The sequence below is a fragment of the Pavona decussata genome, unplaced genomic scaffold (genome assembly GCF_977016875.1).
Source record: "Pavona decussata unplaced genomic scaffold, jaPavDecu1.1 SCAFFOLD_234, whole genome shotgun sequence".
Taxonomy (NCBI): Eukaryota; Metazoa; Cnidaria; class Anthozoa; order Scleractinia; family Agariciidae; genus Pavona; species Pavona decussata.
Window position 1 is genome coordinate 1,188,932 of NW_028145639.1, and position 20,554 is coordinate 1,209,485.

At 38.7% G+C, this 20,554-nt stretch overlaps 2 protein-coding genes across 3 annotated transcripts in view; one reads left to right on the top strand and one right to left on the bottom strand.

Moving 5' to 3' along the window:
* LOC146458036 (uncharacterized) overlaps positions 1–14,648 on the bottom strand; it is a 15,774-nt gene extending 1,126 nt beyond the window's left edge. Inside the window, exons 1-8 of one of the 2 annotated variants that reach the window (XM_085091262.1) lie at positions 14,491–14,648; positions 12,385–12,621; positions 11,427–11,705; positions 10,110–10,280; positions 9,632–9,852; positions 5,874–6,225; positions 4,611–5,000; positions 35–2,340 (exon numbers count right to left, since the gene is read on the bottom strand). In XM_085091262.1, coding sequence (XP_084947388.1) covers positions 1,613–2,340; positions 4,611–5,000; positions 5,874–6,225; positions 9,632–9,852; positions 10,110–10,280; positions 11,427–11,705; positions 12,385–12,621; positions 14,491–14,533 — 2,421 coding nt within the window. In that variant the 5' untranslated portion in view covers positions 14,534–14,648 and the 3' untranslated portion in view covers positions 35–1,612. Of the gene's footprint in view, positions 1–34; positions 2,341–4,610; positions 5,001–5,873; positions 6,226–9,631; positions 9,853–10,109; positions 10,281–11,426; positions 11,706–12,384; positions 12,622–14,490 lie in introns of those variants that run through there. The other variant, XM_085091263.1, reaches the window with a different exon arrangement.
* Positions 14,649–14,688: 40 nt separating this feature from the next.
* On the top strand, positions 14,689–20,521 carry LOC146458037 (uncharacterized). The gene is made up of 3 exons (XM_085091266.1): positions 14,689–15,067; positions 16,658–17,039; positions 18,409–20,521. Exons 1-3 carry the CDS (start codon positions 14,757–14,759, stop codon positions 19,738–19,740), a joined length of 2,025 nt encoding a protein of 674 aa, XP_084947392.1. The 5' UTR covers positions 14,689–14,756; the 3' UTR covers positions 19,741–20,521.
* Positions 20,522–20,554: the final 33 nt, after the last annotated feature.

Here is a 20,554-nt window from a genome sequence, read left to right on the forward strand (position 1 = left end):
CTTAAAAATAATGGGCACTGAAAGCCCAAACCAATCTGAGAAAATTGTCTTTATTAACATACAGCTTAACAAAGGTGCAGGTATATGACTACTTCAGCACCAAGATTTAAAACAACAGAATTACACATGAACAATTACAAACATGAGTACGTAATCCAAACAAAGGAGCCAAATCTGTGACAACAACGCAGTCCCAGGAAAACTTTCCTCCCTTTCAACCTTTCTAAAACACTTAAATAAAGTCCACCAATAAAATAATATAGTGATAATACACCCATTAACAAAATCTGTTTTTAATGTGAGAATTATATAATACATGTACATGTACTTGCAACGACGTGATGAGCTTAAAAAGTTCGTTACTTTTTTCCTTGTCTTTTTTGTTTTCAATTTTCTGTTGGTATTGAGGTTTGTTGTTAATTTAGGCAACACCCCCTCCCCCCCCCTCCCCCTGTGAGTTCCTTCTTTCTTGACTTGCTAAATTCGGCCTTACAGTACCCCCCTCTTACATAAATATGTCACATGGCCACAAAGTTACTACAATCTCCATCTCTCTTAACCTTTTACCAACTTAAATCAAAGAACAAATTCTCTTATCTTGTCCCCAAACTTTTCTTACAGAAGTACTGGGGAGAAGTCAAGAATATTCCCCATAAGGTGGTCATATCCTTAATTCTCATGACCTCAGGGGTTGAATAAGCATTGATATTACAAGGAAAAATCTGATGCTCATCACTATTAGGGCTCAAAGGGTTAAACTACCGTCTTAAAGTGATTCTTAATCCAACGCTTGGTTTTGCTCCGATCACATAACCTACATACCTAACTTACACCATGGTGTAGTAACTTCTCCATCCTAGTAAAAACCACCTTTTCCCTGTAAACCCTAAACTTCCACAGGTAAGCAAACTAACTCATGCTGTGTATAAAATTATGTTTATAAGTCGGTTGGCTTGAGCTGACAAGTCTGTGTCTGGTCAATTGACAATGTTTATAATACACAACATTGATATAGTCGCATTTGCTATGCTGAAATCAGTTTGGCAGCAGTTTTGTTTAACACCGTATGAACTGCATTGAAATAACCTGGCCAAATTGTTGGCCATTTTGAGACTCGCACTGCAATTGCAAGGATCAGAGGACTTAAAGATACCAATGCATTTCCGTTTGAAAACGCGTTGCGTAGTTGTTAACATGTCCTCATCTACCATCCACACTAAAATAATCGAATACTGACCATTTCATCAGCGACGAAACTTTCATAAACACTTTCAAAAGTGGAAACTGACATGATTTGTGTCAATCAAGTGTGGACATGCTGAAATCTTCTGAATAAGTTTACACAAATTTCGATAAAGTAATGAATGATAGGCGGAAACAGGTGGGTTTCCAGAATCCCTACACTAAAGTGTTAAAGATTGACCGAAATGTTAAATATCATGAAACAAACAGAAACCACAGCAACAATAAGGAGTTCTTTTTTTTTTTTTTCTCTATCGTTCTTTTCGTAAATAAAGGTTTTCAACAAGCTAGGCAAACATGCCGTTTTGCCGAAAGAAGTCCTAATATCTGAGTCTTGAATCCTCCACACATCAGATATTTACCATTTCCCTCACATGCTGAACACACTGAGTCCCTCTGTATCGTTTTCAAGATTAAACTCAAGAGACAGTCTCCCTCTTTTTGGTATAGGAATTTCTTCAGCTTTGTTCGAAAGACATGGGCTGTTTTGGCAATTAAAACACTTGCAATACTCTTGGCATGCCACTCCTGCTCTGAAACATGGACACCTTGTCTTTTTTATGGTAGTTTTTCGTTGCACATCAACGCAGGCCTCAAACTCAGGGTCGACGTTCTTCCTCTCCTCTCCACATCGACACCCAATTAATCTAGGCCCAGTTCTTTTCGTTCTCGGTTGAGGAACAATAAAAGGCCTGTTTGAGGCACCAAAACTGTTTTGGCAGTTGAAGCACCTGCATTTTTCATCACATCCTTGCTGGACACCATAACACGGACATTTTGTCTGTCGTTTCCCCTTGACATCAACACAGGCTACAAACCCAAGATTTTTGGTTGTTCGGTATATAGCCTCTCCACATCTGCAACCACTTAGCACTGTCTTTCCTCCTTGCCCAAAGGGCATATTGCTACAATGACGACATTTGCATTTTTCTGTGCATAGTTTTCCACTGCGTGCACAGGGACACCTCACATGCTTTCCTTCCCCTTTTTTGCCACAGGCTAACACACCCCTTGTCCTTATTTTCGAGCCACAGCTACAGCCCTTGTCTGCTAGAGATGCATCGCGAGAACCACTTGCTCCACCACCACTGTCTGCATCTAAAGTGAAACGTGCAAGGAATTTGATTAGCACGGCTCTGCTTCCTTTGTCATCACAGTCCAAATATGTGATCCACTGACAGCCATGGTCTTGAAGCTGACAACATCTTTGTGGATTGGATTTGACAAACACAGTTGAATCTCTGTAAGCGACCAACCATGTACGCAAACATCTCTTTAAAACAACCATCTTCATAAAATCCAATGCCTATTTCGCAGTACAGCGCAGTTTTCGCGATATCTGACAACCGACATTCTCTCGTCGACGACCACTTTTCTGATAGCAAGGGTGGTCGCTTACGAGAGAATCAACTATAACTCCCTACCACACTATCAAACAACAACAAGATGGGAAAACAATGAACATACCACATGAGAGCGAGACTTAAGACAGTAAGGAGACTTGCTGCACTGTCTCTTGATGGTGAGAGGCGGGGAAGGGGGGAGGGGCTTATTGCCTAACTAATTACTGTATGAACAACTTAATATTCTTTCATATTTTGACTCATCAACACCTAGAGCAATTACTCATTTACCGGATCTGAATTTCAGTTGCCTTAAAAATTTTCTGTCAAGGGCTAATGTTTCATATTCAACAGCTCGAAGTTAAAGGATTTCTCCTCACTTCACTCTAACACAGTGAACCTCATCTTAAATGTGGCATAACTTGAGGTTTGGAAAAGTTTATAAGAGTTAAGGGACTATCTTGGAGCACTATATTTAGCTTGGCGTTAGGAAAGCTCATCGTACAAATGAATGGTTGCAAGTGACCACTCTTTTTGAAATCCCACGTGAACAAATGCTCTGTCCTGACCAATACACTGTATTTACTCCGGAAAGTGCCTCCTCCTTTTCAGGTAAGCACATAAACCTCATTCTAAAATGCTACCATTTTAATATTCTATTGTTTGCATTCACATTAGCCCTTCTTGTCTCGTTCAAGACAAAATATTCTTTTCATTTTTGAACTTTAAAATGAGGTAAGAAGGGCTAATTTGAATACCAACAAAATAATGTTAAAATGGTAGCCACTTTGGAATAAGGTGTATAAGCAAAAAAAATATCACACCATTTTGAAATATTCGAAGAGCCATTTCAAACCAAACTTTGTAAGTTATTGCTGGGGTACTTATCACACGTGGTGCACTTCCTCACATTCCCATACATTTCATTATGCTGTATTTGGCAACTATATCAATGGTCACACATTAGAGTTAGACTCAGACTTTCTGTGGGCTCCCTGTGCAGAAACCTAAGTAACATGGCACCTCAATATTGTCCCTTTGGTAGGGGTTAAACTACATAATAATTATACCAGTTAAGACAGAATAGATTGTTCATACTGCAGGGTATGACGACTTTGAATCTCTAGTAACAAAATTCAAATCACAACTGACATAGTTGTATATCACCGTTTTGTCATTCCTTTCTTTCCTACCCTATTTCATGTTTTCCTTGTCTTTTCTCCTGTGTGGCCTTTAAAGAAGCTCAAAAAAGTTCTTCATTGTTATTTTAGTCCTCCCAAAAACCTTTCCTTATTCTTGTATCTTTGATGTTAAAGCTCAGTCTGCCTTCTTACTTAGCAGTTAAAGTCATTCTTTCTTTTTGTCATCCTGGCCTGGCTAGATTAGCTTTGCTACCTGCGGCACCATTATTGTACATGTAAATTTATACAAACACCTAACAAAGTTGAAGTTAAACCAGGGTTCCAGCCTAACAGAAGGAGAGTTTCTATGATGTCCAACTGACCTGTCAACAATATAGAGACAGCCATACATGTAACATGAATACTGTACGCGTATATACACTGTGTAGGAGGCCTCTTGTGCTGGAAATCTCTCATGCAGCTGTTCTCGTGCATGCCATACCATTGCTTGGTTTGGCATAACACTATTGTCTGTTTGTTGTTCAGTTGCAGTTGTGGCTGCTTATTCATTTTTGCAATTATTGAGGCAATTGAGTTGTCTGTCTGTTTTTGTTGCATGGCCCAAATTTTATTATTTCATTAAGTTAATAATTTTACTCTTCTTCCTTCCCCTCTTTTTTTTCCCAAGGACTACTACAGCCCCTATTCTTCCTTCCTAAGGAGGGGCAGACGTTTAACCAGACATCAAAAATTATGTTCTCAGGGAGCATGTTGCATGAAATGTTGAGAAAATGTTTAAAAAGTGAGCATCTCAGTGGTACACGTACCTGGACACAGGCATACAAGTAGATAAGAACTTGTGGCAGATATGGAAAGGTTACACTGATATGGAAAGAACACTTACGTGGTTTTGGTGGGAGAGCATCATTTGACGGTGGTGATACCTTCCGCTTGGGAGGTCGAACAGGTACTGCAACTGGCACGGGAGGTAAAACAGGGGCAGGAACTTGGGGCTCTTGAAAGGTTTCCAGTGGTTCATAGTCCTCTAATTCTATTTCTCCTGGGGGAGGGGGTGGTGGTAAGTCACCAGCATCTTTGTCCTGTACAGGTGGAGCAGAAGCAGGTGGTGTGGGAGGGGGTGGCTGAGGTTTAGAAGACCGTGGAGGTGGGACTATAGGCGGACTGTCATCTTGAGGTGGTAGTGGTTTTGATTTGACAGGGCGGGGCGGGGGAAGAGCTGGTGCTGGCGATGACTGCTCTGGCAGTTCATAATCCTCTTCCATTATTGGCTCCACTAATGAACATGTAAGAAAAATTGAAATCAATCTTGATAACAACAATAATCCTGCTTTGTAATAAAGCCTATGGACAATACATGGCAGCACTGAACACGGTAGCTGGGACACATTATATGCTGAAGTTTGGTCTAGGTTTTAGTAAGACATAATTATCATAATAATAATTATTATTTTGTCAAATAAGAAGAATTCCACACTCTCTGGCCTCAGATTTTCCTTGTTCAACCTTCATGCACAAAATATGCCATTTAGATGTAGTAATGGGCCATATTTAAATAAAATATTAATCCCACCTTCCCTTACAGCTGTGTATAATCATTTGATTTTCAACTGTTTAGGCTTAAAGGGAGGTACAGGTAATATACAGTAATATTAACACGAAAAAAGTACAAAATACAAAGACCCTCTTACACCATTCCACAGTGCATGCAACAAAAACACTCTTAAAAGCATATTATTAGAAGGAAGAAAATGCCATATCATGCACTTTTCAGCAACTTATTCTGCAGAAGGTTCCAGAGCATGGCTAGATATTTTTAATTTTTGCATGCAATTTATTTTTCCCACGTCAAAAGATTGACAAAAAAACATGACTCAGAAAAATATCTACATGTAACCATATTATTCCCCCCTGAATAACCTCTTTTTATGTCAGATTTTATGAGGAGATGCTACAGATCCCTCAAGCAGCCACTATCAAGGGCTATCAAGGGCTATCATTGCACTGTCCAACACAATCCATACAAAAATGGATGGTTATGTTATGAGACAGCTCTTTGCACAAGATTGCGCATATGTGAGGTCATTCACGCCAAATGAAGGTCTTAATGTTCAACAAACCATAACTTGGCAAGACACAAAGTACTAACCAGGCTTTGGTGCAACAACACTAGTTGGACCAGTAATTTCATATTCTGGTAACTGTGGACTGGACTGCTGGGTGGGAGTGGGAGATTGAACACTGCCGACTACTTCGTACAGATCCTCGTTAGTGTCATCATACACGTCTCCTTCATCCTCTATTGGTTCCTCTTGCTCTTCCATTGTGCTGTTCTTTCTCGGCCCTGTGTCTTCATAATGCAAGCTGTCGTCATCGCCAGATGCCTGCTTATCACGCAGTTCATGTAAATGAACATTGTTGCTCTCTGACATGGGTGCATTAGCAGCCTTCTGTATGGCTAATATCCATTCCTCTGTTTCTTTCTTTGAGTTGGATTCAAACTACAAATTGATAAATTAAAAAAAAAATGTAACCCACAGTGTAAAACGTACATTGCCAACAAGAGCTGTTTCATTATTTTCTTTAAAACAAGCCTCTGGAAGTTGTTTTAAGTTCAAAAAGGAAATAATTTGGAAATCATTTGAAAACAATCATAGCAGAAACCATTTTGAAACCTTTAAAATACCCCAAATCTCAAGTGCTAGTATGGCCAGCCAAATGTAGCAATATTCAATTCCTCTAATTTTATATTCAGTTTTGTATTATATATTCAACTATAAGTTTAATATTCAACTTGTATTCAACATTCAACACACTTTTTAACATTCAACACATTATTTAACATTCAACTCTCTATTTAACATTCAACTATTCATTTAACATTTAATTTTTCATTCAACATTCAACTATTCATTCAACATTCAATTCTTCATTCAACATTCAACTATTCATTCAATTCAACTTTCTTGAGCCCTCACTATTTCTGGTCAGTGACGCATAGCATAGCGGCCATGCCGGTTACGGAAATGGTAGCCTATGAGGATGATGACACAAGGCTCGAATTCGATGTGGAGTCTGACTTGCCAAGGTTTCTTTCCTCGATCCTTCAGAGAACTGACCAGATTTCCCAGTCAAAAGTGGATAACGAAATTGTGGAGCAGCATGTTGTTGTTGACCAAACGGTGAGTTTGCTTTGTACGCTCCGAGACAGCAGTTCAATTATTAACGCTTATGAGAAAGAAACCTTAGACAATCTCTGATCAGCTTTCAGTGATATCTTATCCGCCCTGCAGCAATGTTTAGCCATAGCATCTTTGTCTCCAACCTCAGTGGCAAAGAATATTTGTGCCAGGCTAAAAAGTGATGAGCCCGGTAGACCAGCTTTCGACATCCCTGCCGAGCTCCTGGAAGACCTCCTGGGTTTGGGCTTTACTTACACTAGAATTGCAGAGATGTTGGGAGTATCTCGTTGGACTATATCAAGGAGGATCAAAGATTATGGTTTAGAAGATTTCAGGTCGTTTAGTAAACTGGGAAATCTGGTCAGTTCTCTGAAGGATCGAGTTAAGAAACCTTGGCAAGTCAGACTCCACCTTGAATTCGAGCCTTGTGTCATCATCTTCATAGGTTGCCATTTCCGTAACCGGCATTGCCGCCATGCTATGCATCACTGACCAGAAATAGTGAGGGCTCAAGAAAGTTGAATTGAATGAATAGTTGAATGTTGAATGAAGAATTGAATGTTGAATGAATAGTTGAATGTTGAATGAAGAATTGAATGTTACAACAACAACAACAACAACAACTTTATTAAATATTCATATCTTTTACAGGAATACACACAGCCCGCATATAGCAGAGCTAATCGAGGCGGGCTGTGTGAGTTAATAATTCTTACAAACAGAAAATTACAAACATGCTAGCAAACGGAAAATTTAACTTTACATTATAACGTAGATTTAGATAAGGCTATATATCAAAATTAAAGTAAATTATATGTAATTTTTTATTATCATTAATATTACAATAGAAAAGAGATGAAAAGGGAAAAGGAGAATCAGATTATACTGGCAAAGAGAATATCATGGATGATCAGTTTTAGTTTTTCATTTAGTTAATTATCGTTTCCACTTCAATATAGGAGTCTACAGTTTCAAGTGTATCAAATAACCTTTTAGGGATTCTTTAAAAGATTTTTTTGTACTTTTTTTTAGAGTTGCAGGTATCCTGTTCCAAATCTTGACCCCAACACGCGAGAATGCATTTCGTGTGGCATTAATGCGAGATTCCTTAATATAAAAATGATCAGAGGTAGAGGAGCCCATTTTATAGGAATGGACACTAGAAATTCGAGAAAACAGATTCAAAATATTTCTTGGGGCAGTGTTTTCGTTTATATCAAACATGAGGTTGCAAACGGATTCATAATACAAGAATTGTACTGGTAATATTTTTGCTTTAACAAAAAAAGGTATGACATGGTCGTTTGTTTCAGCAAAATATATTAGCCGCAATGCGCGCTTTTGAAGAACAAGAATTTGATCAAGGAAGGTTTTACATGCATTGCCCCAAGAAATGAGACCATAAGTTATGTAAGGTACGATTAGAGACTGATAAATATTCAAAAGAGTGCAAGTAGGAACAATATGCCGTAACCTTGCGATTAGCCCAATTGTCTTACTTATTTTTGTTGCAACAGAATTAATATGTGTCTTTCAGGATAAATTTTCATCAATTAACAATCCAAGATATTTAATTTAGATATGTCAAATGAATAGTTGAATGTTAAATAACGTGTTGAATGTTAAAGAGCGTGTTGAATGTTGAATACAAGTTGAATATTAAACTCATAGTTGAATATATAATACAGAACTGAATATAAAATTAGACAAATTGAATATTGCTACATTTGGCTTGCCATATGCTAGATGTACATGTATGAAACATTCATCTACATGTAACTTTAAAGTACAAAATGTTATTATTATTGTTATTAGTTAACCCTTGGGAAAGAAAGTACAACACTTAAAATGGAAACCTTTTTGAGAAATTATTTGGATATTCATCGTTGAAATAGTTTGAAACCTTACAAAGACTATTATGCCATCAGTGAAACATGATAAGCAGATGTACAGGAAAATAATTTATTTTAATCAATCAAAATTAATATTGCATGTACCAGTACAAGTAATTATTGTCTTACAAATTCAGAAAGAAAACCGTCTGGAAATCCTTTGGTTTAAAACCATTAACTGTACAAATATTTCTTTAAAATCAATAATAGTCACCATGCCAAATCCCTTTTAAAGGCTCAGTGGCTTTCATCCCAAACTCAGACCTTGTCTAGAACTCCCATCCATACAGGCATACACTACATTCTAACAATGAGTCAATAAAACCCACCTGTATTTTCTCTTTGTTATTATTAGAATTTGTAAATATCCCGTAATTCAGCTTATGGCTGCAATGGTGTTTATAATTAAGTATCTATCTATCTCTATCTATCTATCTAGGACTGGAATGCCCAAGACAGTTTTAAGTAATAAATTATTCTTACTATACATGAAGCTGCTGTCAAACAGCATCCCAGAAGCCTAGCAAATCAATCAATCACTCAGTCACTCAATCAATCAATCAATCAATCAATCAATCAATCAATCAATCAATCAATCAATGTTACATCTAATGAGCTAAAAGCTTGTTCAAAATACCTAAGCACTGAAACTTTTTTTGCTATAGCACCAAACATTTTACATGTTGGGTTACAAACATCTACATGCAGTTCCTTCAATTTTTTTCAGGCAGCACCCTTCACTAACCATTCTAATCTGGGGAGGAAATTAGCTACCACATTCACAACCATCTATTACAGAAGCAGTTCAGTACAGCTGTACAAATTATTAATACCTGATAAGACCTGTGTCCTTCTGGATGAGTCAGGGTGAACTCACGGCCTTTCTTGTTAGCAACTGCAGCTTGATATCCAGGCAGTAAGATGAATCCTTGTTGTCTAGCTGATTTCTTGTCTTTGAAGTAGTACAACACATGGTTTCGCACCACACAGTAACGTTTCTGCCATCTGCTCCCAAGATAAACCTTCCCATCTTTGCGATGCTTGTTCAGGACACCTAGACACGAAAAGTTCTTTATTCAAAACTAATGCAAAGTTTTCATGATCAATTAAGTAGTATTGAAACTAAAACTTACAATGTTAATAATGAACAAGCATGACTCATGGCTCTTCAATCAGGTTTATTATCTTCAGATTCCTGTACATTATGATCTTACACAGTGGTTGGTTTTTTCAGTCACATACTACTTATCATTTAGCATACATAAAACAGCCTTGGGGCAGAGAGTTCAACAGCAAATAATTCTTACATACCTTTCTTAATTACACCTTCAATGTTTTCAGGTTTCGTGTCCTTTGTCAGGTTCTCAAAGATCATTGTCCCTGATCTTTGTTTACTTGTCAAACCATCAACTGAACTTTCGTTAGCAGTCTCAACACCTTCATACAAACTGTCTGCAGGACTTTCCTCTGATCCAACTGCAACTATCAAAATCAAAATTCCAATAATAAAAATTCAAACTTGTTCCCAAATCAGGAGTTGAAACTGTGACCGTCTGATTACTAGTTCAGATACTCTAACACTGAGCTAAAAGAGACTCGTGGGAGCAAAAGCCATTGCACTAGATTCGTGTGAAAAAACATCCTGTATAATGACAGGATTTGAATGTTGATTTGTGGCACATAATTATGCAATGGAACAAAATAATATGATAGTAAATTCACATGAACCTGGTTTAAGGTCTAACAGTAATCAGCCTCAAATTTCTCCTTGTTTTTTCTCAAATGTTTATTTAACCCCTGAGGTCATGAGAATTAAGAATATGATCACCCAAAATGAATGTTCTTGCTATTTTAATAACTTTTACAAGAAAAGTATGGGGACACTTGAGATAAGAGAATTTGTTCTTTGATATTAGGGGTTAAAGGGTTAATTAACTTTGCATATGTCACACATCATCACACCTCCATCACATTTATTCCAAAATTATGTCAATTATTTAAAATTAATTACAATGACTGCTTAGAGTGAAGAAACCTTTGGCTGTTAAGACTCCACCAACCCATTCTCCCCCCTGCTCAGAATTTTCAATGATCTTTCATACGTATGAATACTTCAAGGAACCTCATAATTTATTGTAATAAATGCACAACATAGAAAACCACATCAAATTTAAACAACATTAACTTCAAAAGAAAAGCTGGCATTGCCACCCTGCCAGTCATTTCACTGCAGGTGCTGAGTTGTCAAAATTGCACCATCCATGCAGTAAGATACAACAGAATATGGACAGAATAAAAATAGAAATCAGTATTTGATTTACCTCATGAACAAACCTAGAGACCTGACCAAAAAGCTGAACAGCTTACACTTTTACAGCTGATTACTGTAATATCTTTTGTCCAAAACATTCTTTTAACCTTAGGTTATTTCTCTGAGTATATGTTTGGCTGTTTTTCTTGAAATACAGATTCGAAATTGTCCACATCCTTCTTTCTCACTTCATCTGCCATCATAAATGTGACAATAAAGCGCTGACTACATAATAAGAGTGGGAGGAGCTATCCCTTTTACAGTGCAAGTCCTTGTTTAACCACAACATGAGCATTATATCTTGTGCATACATGTACCTTCATAGTCCATGCTATCTTCTGCCCCTGGCATCTCATAATCTTCGTTGCCTGGTGTAGAATCCTGTTTAGTACCTTCCTCAGCTTGCGCAGGCTCTTCATAATCTTCCTGTTCAGCTTGAGTGGTGTCATCTTCCATGGCCACATAGTCTTCTCCTCCATCCTGTGGAGTCTCTGAATCTGCTGCCATGACCTCATAATTTTCGCCGCCAATATCTGCGGCGTTTTCCTCGCCACCTGGAGCCATCGGAGAATACTCCTGGTCATCATCTGCTACAGCTATAAAACAACAACAATTGTTATTTTATATTTGTTTTATAACTATCAGCAGTCTCTTATGTTTCTTAGGGATAGTAAAGCAAGTGAGCCACACAAGCGTATGTATGAAAATTGCTTCCTACCTCCTCGCAGAACACAATATTACCTTCACGCATGCTTGGGTGGTTTGCTTGCTTTACAAAAAATGCTAAAACAAAATGGAGACAGACCTCTCTATATGGAGGTTTTCATTTGGGGCCAGGCACCGTGATATTGCATTTATGCCAGAGTACTGTAGTATGAAAATACAAGTTTGCCTGACTGCTTCAAAAATCATATCCAAGTTATCCTGCTCTGGCTCACTAACCTATATATAGCCTCTTGCCCATCTGCTGAAAAATTTTCATGAAACCCCTAATTATGCTATTGAAAACAATGATTTCAGTTTTTATTTATTTTATTTTTTTGTATTTTTGAAGAAATTGCCACTCTGTGTTGTTTGATGGGACTGACACATTGCAAATCTTTGTACGTTTACAACTTGGCTGATTTTAAAACAACTGTGGTCTAAAATAACTTTACATGTTTGTTACATTCTGTAAGTCACACTTCATTCAAAGAACTGGTCCTAACATTCTTCTGCTCAATTTTTTAACACAAATTACAAGACACAGAAGTAAAAAAGAAGCACCACATTTACCGGCTAGGTCATCGTAAAGCTCCTCTCCTCCCTCATCTGTGTTAGGCACAGGTGCAGGAATAGGTATCCCACCTTTAGGTGGACGTGGTGGGGGCTTGCCAACTCCAGACTGTTCACTTTGCAAACCAAGTTGTGTTATTAAATTCTTGAACTTTTCTGCAAGCGATCGGCGTTCTTTCTCGGCTGGAGGTGATAGTTTCTCCTGCGCCAATGTGACTGAAAGAAACTTATCAGCATCTGAAAAACAACAGGAAAAATCAAGATTCTCAAACATTTAGACTTTGATTGTCCAGATGTTTCTCTGTGTTCCTAAATTGTTTATCAATTTTAATCCTTTAAGCCTCAATACTGAACAACATTATCAAATGACTGATAAGCATATCTACAGGTGGCCAAAACATTAATTTTTCTGTACTTGGCTATTGTAGGTCTACAGCTGAGTGTTTGAGTAGAAGCTTTGTATAAAAGTGGAGGTGTCTTAAAGGAACAGTATCATAGAAGATATCATGATTTGGGGCAAAAATTCACTAAATTTAAACTTTGAACACTGTGAATTAATTCTAAATCACTAATTTAGTGATTTAGAATTAATTCACAGTGTTCAAAGTTTAAATTTAGTGAATTGAATTAATTCTAAATCACTAATTTAGTGATTTAGAATTAATTCACAGTGTTCAAAATTAAAATATAGTAAATTTTTGCCCAAAATCATTTAATAGTGATTCTACTGACTTGAGACGGAAGGTTGAACCAAAATGTAGTACAACCGATATTTAGTGCATTATGACAGCAAAAATTGAAAATGTCACCCTGATGTTTTCAAATTTGAACCCATTTTTATTTCGGTCACCTGCAGGCGAAAATATCCGTGTATAGTTTCTTTGCATTCTGATAGTCTTTTAATGAAATTTTGGTCATTATATTTTGGCTGCTGTCAACCGAAAAGCATCTTTTAGATTTTCAAAATGTTACTAAAAATAGCATGATACTGTCCCTTTAAAGGTGCACTGTCACAGAGATTTTGCTGTACGTGGGGTTGAAACTGCTCAAATATTTGACTACAGAAAAAACCTCTTTTGTAACATGAAATTACCCTTGGAGCACTGGGATGAAAATATGAAATGATTTCTCAGAGGAAGAATAAACTATAATTAGCAATTTTTCCAAAATACTCAGGAGAAACTTGAAAAAATTAGCCAATTTTTTCAAGCTGCAATCCATTTCCATCCTATCCATCTGCAGTAAGAGATGAATGACACTAGTTTCTGTGCACTTGCAGTGTTATTGTTAACAAAACAGAAACATCATTTGCATGTTTACAACCATATAAATATGATTTTTGGCTATTCAAAGTGACACCAAAAATAAGTGACACTGCCCCTTTAAATATTTATGCAAAATAATGATCATGGGTCATGCACAAGTGGTCAATAAATAATTTTATTATTTGCTATTAATAGTAGGACAATTGAGCATTATGCTCAAACGACCGATATAATAGTAATTACTCACCAGCAAAATACCTTATATCTACAACAAGGAAGTTTGGTTAATGTTCAAGGCCTTACAAGGTTTCCCTTCAGTCTTCATTATGTTCAGAAATTTCCTGTTTTTGTTATTTGTGAGCATGGTAAATAATACAAAACTTGAAATGTAATGATGCTGTGTATTTTGTTCTTGCAATTGTTGCTAATATGCAGTGAAATAGAGTTATTTATTACCTTTATGAAAAGTGCCAGGACATAGAAAACTTACACAGGGAAAAGAAATAACTCAGGAAGATCTACGTACTACATATACATAGTTTTTAGCAATAAACTGCATTCGTCATGCATGTAATAATTATATATGTGAGGGTACGGTGTAACTTAGCGAAGAAACTACTGTTCTCATCTTATCCTTCTCCTTCAATAGTGCATACACTTTACTGGTGGACAATTTTCCCTTGTTATATGTCCCTTTCAAATTAGCATCAAACAAATTATTGTGGAAATTCGACCCGAAGATGTTAACTGCGTGCAACGTTCAAGTTCAGAACACAACGCGTGCTTTAAATCACCCAGTCGAATCGTCGAAGAACAACAACAAAATACAATAAAAACTTACTTAACACAGCTTCTTTGACGTCTTTGTTGACTGGTTCCATCATGAGTTCGTTACAATTAGAACCAAAAGCGACTGATAGCGTTTTAATACTCCATAAAACCCGTCTTGCCCTCCATTTCGCTGAAGCACCGGTTACCGCAAAGCATCATAGGTAAAAATCAGGGTAAAAATAATTTCCTCGTGCTCAATCCCCCTTCGGCCTTTAAGAACTTTTCCCGGAAAATAGGAACAAGTTTAATTCCGAGAATTTTTAAATCTTGAAGAAAATGTCAGCTTCCAGGATCCCCGATCCATTGCAATTCTGCATCGTTTCAGCCTACCAATCCATAGCTAGAAAACCAGCGAGTTACTTTCATAGCGAGTTAGGTTACTTTTCCATCGATCAAGATAGATTTTTCCTGTCGAACAAATCCAAACTCAGCACCTTGAACCTCCCGCAGGACTGCAAACATCTCGACATAGACCTGAACGCGGGATTCGAAGAATGGAAGAACTTGCCGAATGTTCAGCAACACCTGGATTCCATGTTGCTCTGGATTTTGCTCAACAAGGAAAAAATGACAGTTGCAGATCTTGGGTACTGTACTGTATTGCTATATTCAAGTTTCATGTTGTTACACTATGCACGATATATTTACATGTAGAAACACCTCCACCGGGACGAACGTGGAGAGGACGACTTTCCTCGCGCGTTATTCACTCGCAGAACGGAGATCATCTTTTCCTTTTAGAAACGACGCCGAAGTTTTAATACTCATAGTAGTATCGGGCGCTCTATCTAATCCGTGCCCCCACCCCCTCCTCCCTTCTAGCGCTGGCATTCTGGGTAGTACTGTTGATCCTCCACGCACGTAATTGTAGCGCAAGAGGAAGAGTTTCCGGAAATCGAGTTTTTCGATCGTTTTAGCGTTTTCACACCAAAAATGAAGGTACCGGCGAATCAAAGTTCCTAGATTCTTCACGATCCAAAAATTTTTGAATAAACTTCTGAATCCACAACATTTTATTGTGTAATCGGGTTTTTCAGTGAGTCCAGTTTGAAGGTCTTGGCGTTATCAGATCGTCAATTTTTGCCAATCTAGTTGGTGATAAAGAAAATAAAATTCCTTGGAGCGGTTGCAATCTTTTCTTCATTATATCGGTGGGAAAAAACGTTCAAAACGCAATTGAAAGGGGTTTTGAACACTTGTCAAACGTGTTTTAAACGCGTTTCACTGCTAATGGGCTGTACACTATGGGATCAGTTAGGACAAATTTTCATCCGAATACTATACAATCTAGTGTTTGGTGTTATTTTCATCCGAATATGGTTATTGGACTAATTTTCTTCGTAACACTACACACTCTGCTTTTTAGCCTAATTTTCATCCTAATATTATACCGAAAGTAACGCTCCCCGAAAGTAATATTAACTTTTTACCTTTATATTAAATCCCGAAAGTAACGGTAAGTAACGATCCTCCCGAAAGAAACGGTCCCTCCAAAATGACAACTCATAAAGAAATATATGTTGTATTGATTACAACGTTCCACCTGTCGCGATAGGTGCTTACAGCTACAATTGGGCAGTGATTTGAAAATGTTTTGTATTTAATTTACATCGAATTTCAACATCTACCTCCCGTTTTAGCAGGGTACTGAGTTTCATCAATGAACATTGCATGAAATAGCCAGAACATGTGAAAACTTGTTACGCTAATACCACACAAGTAAATCGAGAAGGTACTCTGTGGTACCTCGTAGATCATCATTTCCTCATCGTACCATGCTTTCTCCTGTATATTTTTATTTCATATTACGCGTCATCTTTTAAAATTATTAATGAATTACAGACGTTTTTTAACTATCCGAAAGTAACGGCTACCCAAATATTGAATATTGAATATTGAATATTTAGGCCTGCTAAATTAAATCCGAAAGTAACGGGGGCCGTCACTTAAAGAATTCTGCGGTATACTGTGACTTTTGGCCTAATTTTCATCCTTATACTATATACAGTACTTAGATTTTTGGCCTAATTTTCATATTAACTTGGTTTGAAAGTTACCATCACTTTTCCGAGAGGTACATTTTGGCTTCAGTTGAGATGTGCAGATGGGTTCCTCTTTTTCAAGGTCTTTTTCAACTCGACCTCAGTGACATCCCTTTGTTATTTTGACGTCTCCAGGCTTAATGTTGACTTCGTCACGTCACGTGGAAACCTTGCACGCATGCTCAACGCCATGGGCGGCCAAAACAGTAAAGGTTGGAGTATGCTGGCAACACGGTACCGGGACACGGTATATCTGAGCCATATTGAAAATGACAGCGATAAAGATCAGTCTCTCTTTGGACAGAGGGTGTGCTACTGGGGGAAAAGATTTGAAAAGGAGGTTACCATACCAGATTGCGGTGAAAGGCTTGAAAGCGACCATGAAACGGCGAGACATGGGCCCATCAAAGCCTACCCAGGGTTCTTTTCAGTGGTGCGATTTCAGCTGGAAGACCACACAATAGTTTTGCGAGCGGAAGTAGACGCGCAAACGCAAGTTGATCAAGTCAACGAAGAGGTTTGGTTTGTATTTTCTTGGTTAAATTATATATGGCGTATGTATTTCAATTAAGGATGTTCAAAGCACTTGGTGAACCTCAAATGAGATGAAGGCAGTATACTGTGCCAAAAATTGGCTGTAAAATACAACCAGAATTAAATTCAAGGAGCAACAAAACTCTGAGAGCGAGTGAGTGACCCACAGTGGTGGACAAAAGCTGAAGAGCTGGGGTTAAAAGTTACAACGTGTTATTATCAATCTCTAATCATCATGATGAATGAATTCTTATATACCGCACATATTACCAAGTCTCATGGCGGTTTACATTTCTATGGGGTGAGATCGGACGTCAGCATGTGAAGGCGCCTCTGGCAGTTGCTATCGGTCCACATTAGATCTCACCCACCCACCCACTCAACCCAAGCATGAGTGTGAAAGATAGAAGGCCAGACCACAACACCGGGAACTACGTCTCCTACTCTTGCGAAAAGTGTGTGGGTTCTTTAACGTCCCACAAAGTTATTATGAACAAGGGTTGTGAGACGGGACCTACGATTTATCGTCCTTATCCGAGAAGACTAGAAAGTCTAACCATTTGCAGATGTCATCAGTAGTACGATCTGACCAGGAAGCAATGCTATCCAGAGGGGGGTGAATAGGTCTACGGATCGGCGAATTTGGTAAATATTTTAGCCCGGATTCTGGATTCAGAGCAAAATTTTAACGGATCTGCGGATCCTATGATCACAGCGGATCGCGGTTTTATCCAGTTTTGGGGCGCGGATTTTGGATTTTGCTTGTTAGGAAGTTCAAGTTTGTTCTTTTTACTCGCATCTGCAAGATTTTGTTTCGATACAGAGGTTGGTTACATAATACCCTGCGAGCAGATGCGCTTCGAAGATGGAAGGACCTCTGCTCGCCGGGTAGTTACATAAATATTTCGTTGATAGTCATCCTCAACGCTAAAACACAATATCACGCAAGGCAACTCCAACAACTGAAGTCGCTTTGTATCTCGCGTATCATCCAACGCGGCAAACAATTTGCGGATTCGGATTTAGTTGATTTTTTAAGCGGATCGACGGATTCAGCCATTAATTTTAGCGGATCGCCGGATTTACATACCCCTATTCACCCTCCTCTATCCATTTTCGATCACATTGTACTTCCCCACCCTCTCACCCAAGACAATGTTGAAGTGCACAGAGTATCGTCGGTACACGGGATCAACATTGTAAGGGGGTGGGGGTTGGGGGATGGGTAGTTTTCATTTCTGTCTGCATAAATGTTTCTGTTGCCGGCATAGGAAAATAACGTAAATGAGAATTTGTCCCTAAACTTTTGTCCTTGATTGTAGGTCATATTTTGTTCTTTTAATTACTTTCAGAGTCAAGGTGAACAGCATTCAGAATACGTGGAACTCAAAGTAACAACTGAAACAATAGTCCGTGCTCATTGGGCCTTCAACCAAAAGAGGTTGGTACCCTGGTGGTGTCAGTCAGTCGTGGCCGGTACCCCGCTCATTGTGTATGGCACCAGAGACTACTATGGCCACGTGAAAGCCATCCAAGGGATTAGAACTGACGAGATTCCTGACCGTGTTGGGTTGGAAAATCTTGACAAAGACAAGTACTTGCTGTTTCTGAGTGATATGCTTTCTTGGATCAAGAACAGTGTCTGCGTCGAAGAAGATGGAACTGTGTATATGATTGAGTGGGATCCCAACTCGCAAGGCACGGGCGTGACAGCGAAAGTGTTACCGCGTGACCTGGACAACGCATTCCTGCGTGACTGGTACATCAACGAGATGGAGGATTATTACGCAGGTTGGCGAAGAGAGCAGCAAAGGAGTTCAGAGAATCAAGTGCCTAGAGCCTCCATTCCACGTGACCGTCGTTCTCCTTGTTTGGCGACCACTGGTCATGAAAAACGCAGGCTCTTAGAACCTGATTGGATTAAGAAAGAAGAGACAGAAGAAATGGGAGAAACACAGAGAAAACAAGAAATGAAGATGGACCTTATGAACAGACGCTTTGAGGAATCTTGGCCGAGAACAACAACATCAGTATTCCAGTCCGTCGATGATCTCCGTTTTCAACATGAAAGCCTTGCAGAAGAGTCGATTGAATTTAGGACCGCAAATGCCGGAGAAAGGAGCATGCGCGATCTTGAAATGCCGCGTTCAAGAGAAAGGGGTGCTCAATATCAACAGTCCAGGTCTTCAGGTTTTTATGAAGCTGATTTTGAGCGAACAACTCTTGCAACTGATGATCCGCGAAGCTGGTCAAAAAGCGACGCTGTGGAAAGAAGAGATCGCAAGAGAGAATGCTCAAAACCAAGGAAAGAAGATCACGATAGAAAACGAAGGATGTCACCATTGGCTGAAGATGAGAAGTTTGATCGTGATCAACAAATATCTCGATTTCGCGGCCCACCATCACCATACTCTCGGGGAAACAGGAGAAAGGCGTTCGATGAAACGCGCACTGGAAGACGTAAAGAACAAGACCAACCACGCATGCGACACAGAACGCAGTCGGGAAGGAGAGCTGAAGGTTCTCGTCCCTGGAGGTCCAAAGCCATCTCTTCGCTCTGTGATAAGCAACTATCGTCCAACACAGGAGCTAAAAGAGTTAAGCGCGATGAAGAGTACGATGGACGGAGACCTCGTCACCGCAGATCTTCGAGGCGTGGTATCCGCACAAGAACTGCTTACTAAGTTAACAAAGCCGAAACAGCAACTGCTTTTTTTCCTGCGTACAGACTCCAAACATGTCTAATAGACTCGAATATCGTGTCCGAATGATGACTGAATCAGGAACTGGGGTTGTGGGTTAGTTATAGGATGGGATGGGACAGGATAAATGGGATAGGATGGGAATAGGTGGAACGAGATAGGATAGGATAGATGGGACTTCTGGACAGGGTACTTTCTTAGTGGCATCCCAGATTAGTGATGGGGTCCCAATCTAGTTTTGTCTGGGTTTACCTGATAAACACCGACAAACTTGAACGATATAGAAGTATAGTGAAAGCTATGGCGTCAAATTTGAACAAGCAAAATTTCTTTTATTTTTCTCCCGGTGGGTTCTGTTGGGTGATCGGAAATAAAACATGAAAAATATACAGGTAACTTCAAGTAACAACACACGGTTTTAAGTTTGAAATACACGTTTCGGATGACCTACATCTATCTTCAGTTTCGAATGAAAATAGCAACCGTGTGTTGTGTGAAGATTATCTCTTGCCTGCTGTTATTCCGTAAATACAGGTAGCTCATAGTCATGCGTTACAACCGGAGGTGAGAACGGCCCCGGGTTAATTGTTTGAAAGAGCAATAACGCTTGCAAAAGAACAAATATAATTATTATCTTTTTATTTTATATAAATAAGGCATGTTTAGACAGCTAGAACTGTCGTCGTCAGTAACATTACTATTGTGACATTTTGATAAAGTTAACTGTACAACAAGTGAAATAAATCGAAGATAAAGCAAGTTATCTATTATGATGCTCATTAGAATACCATCAACT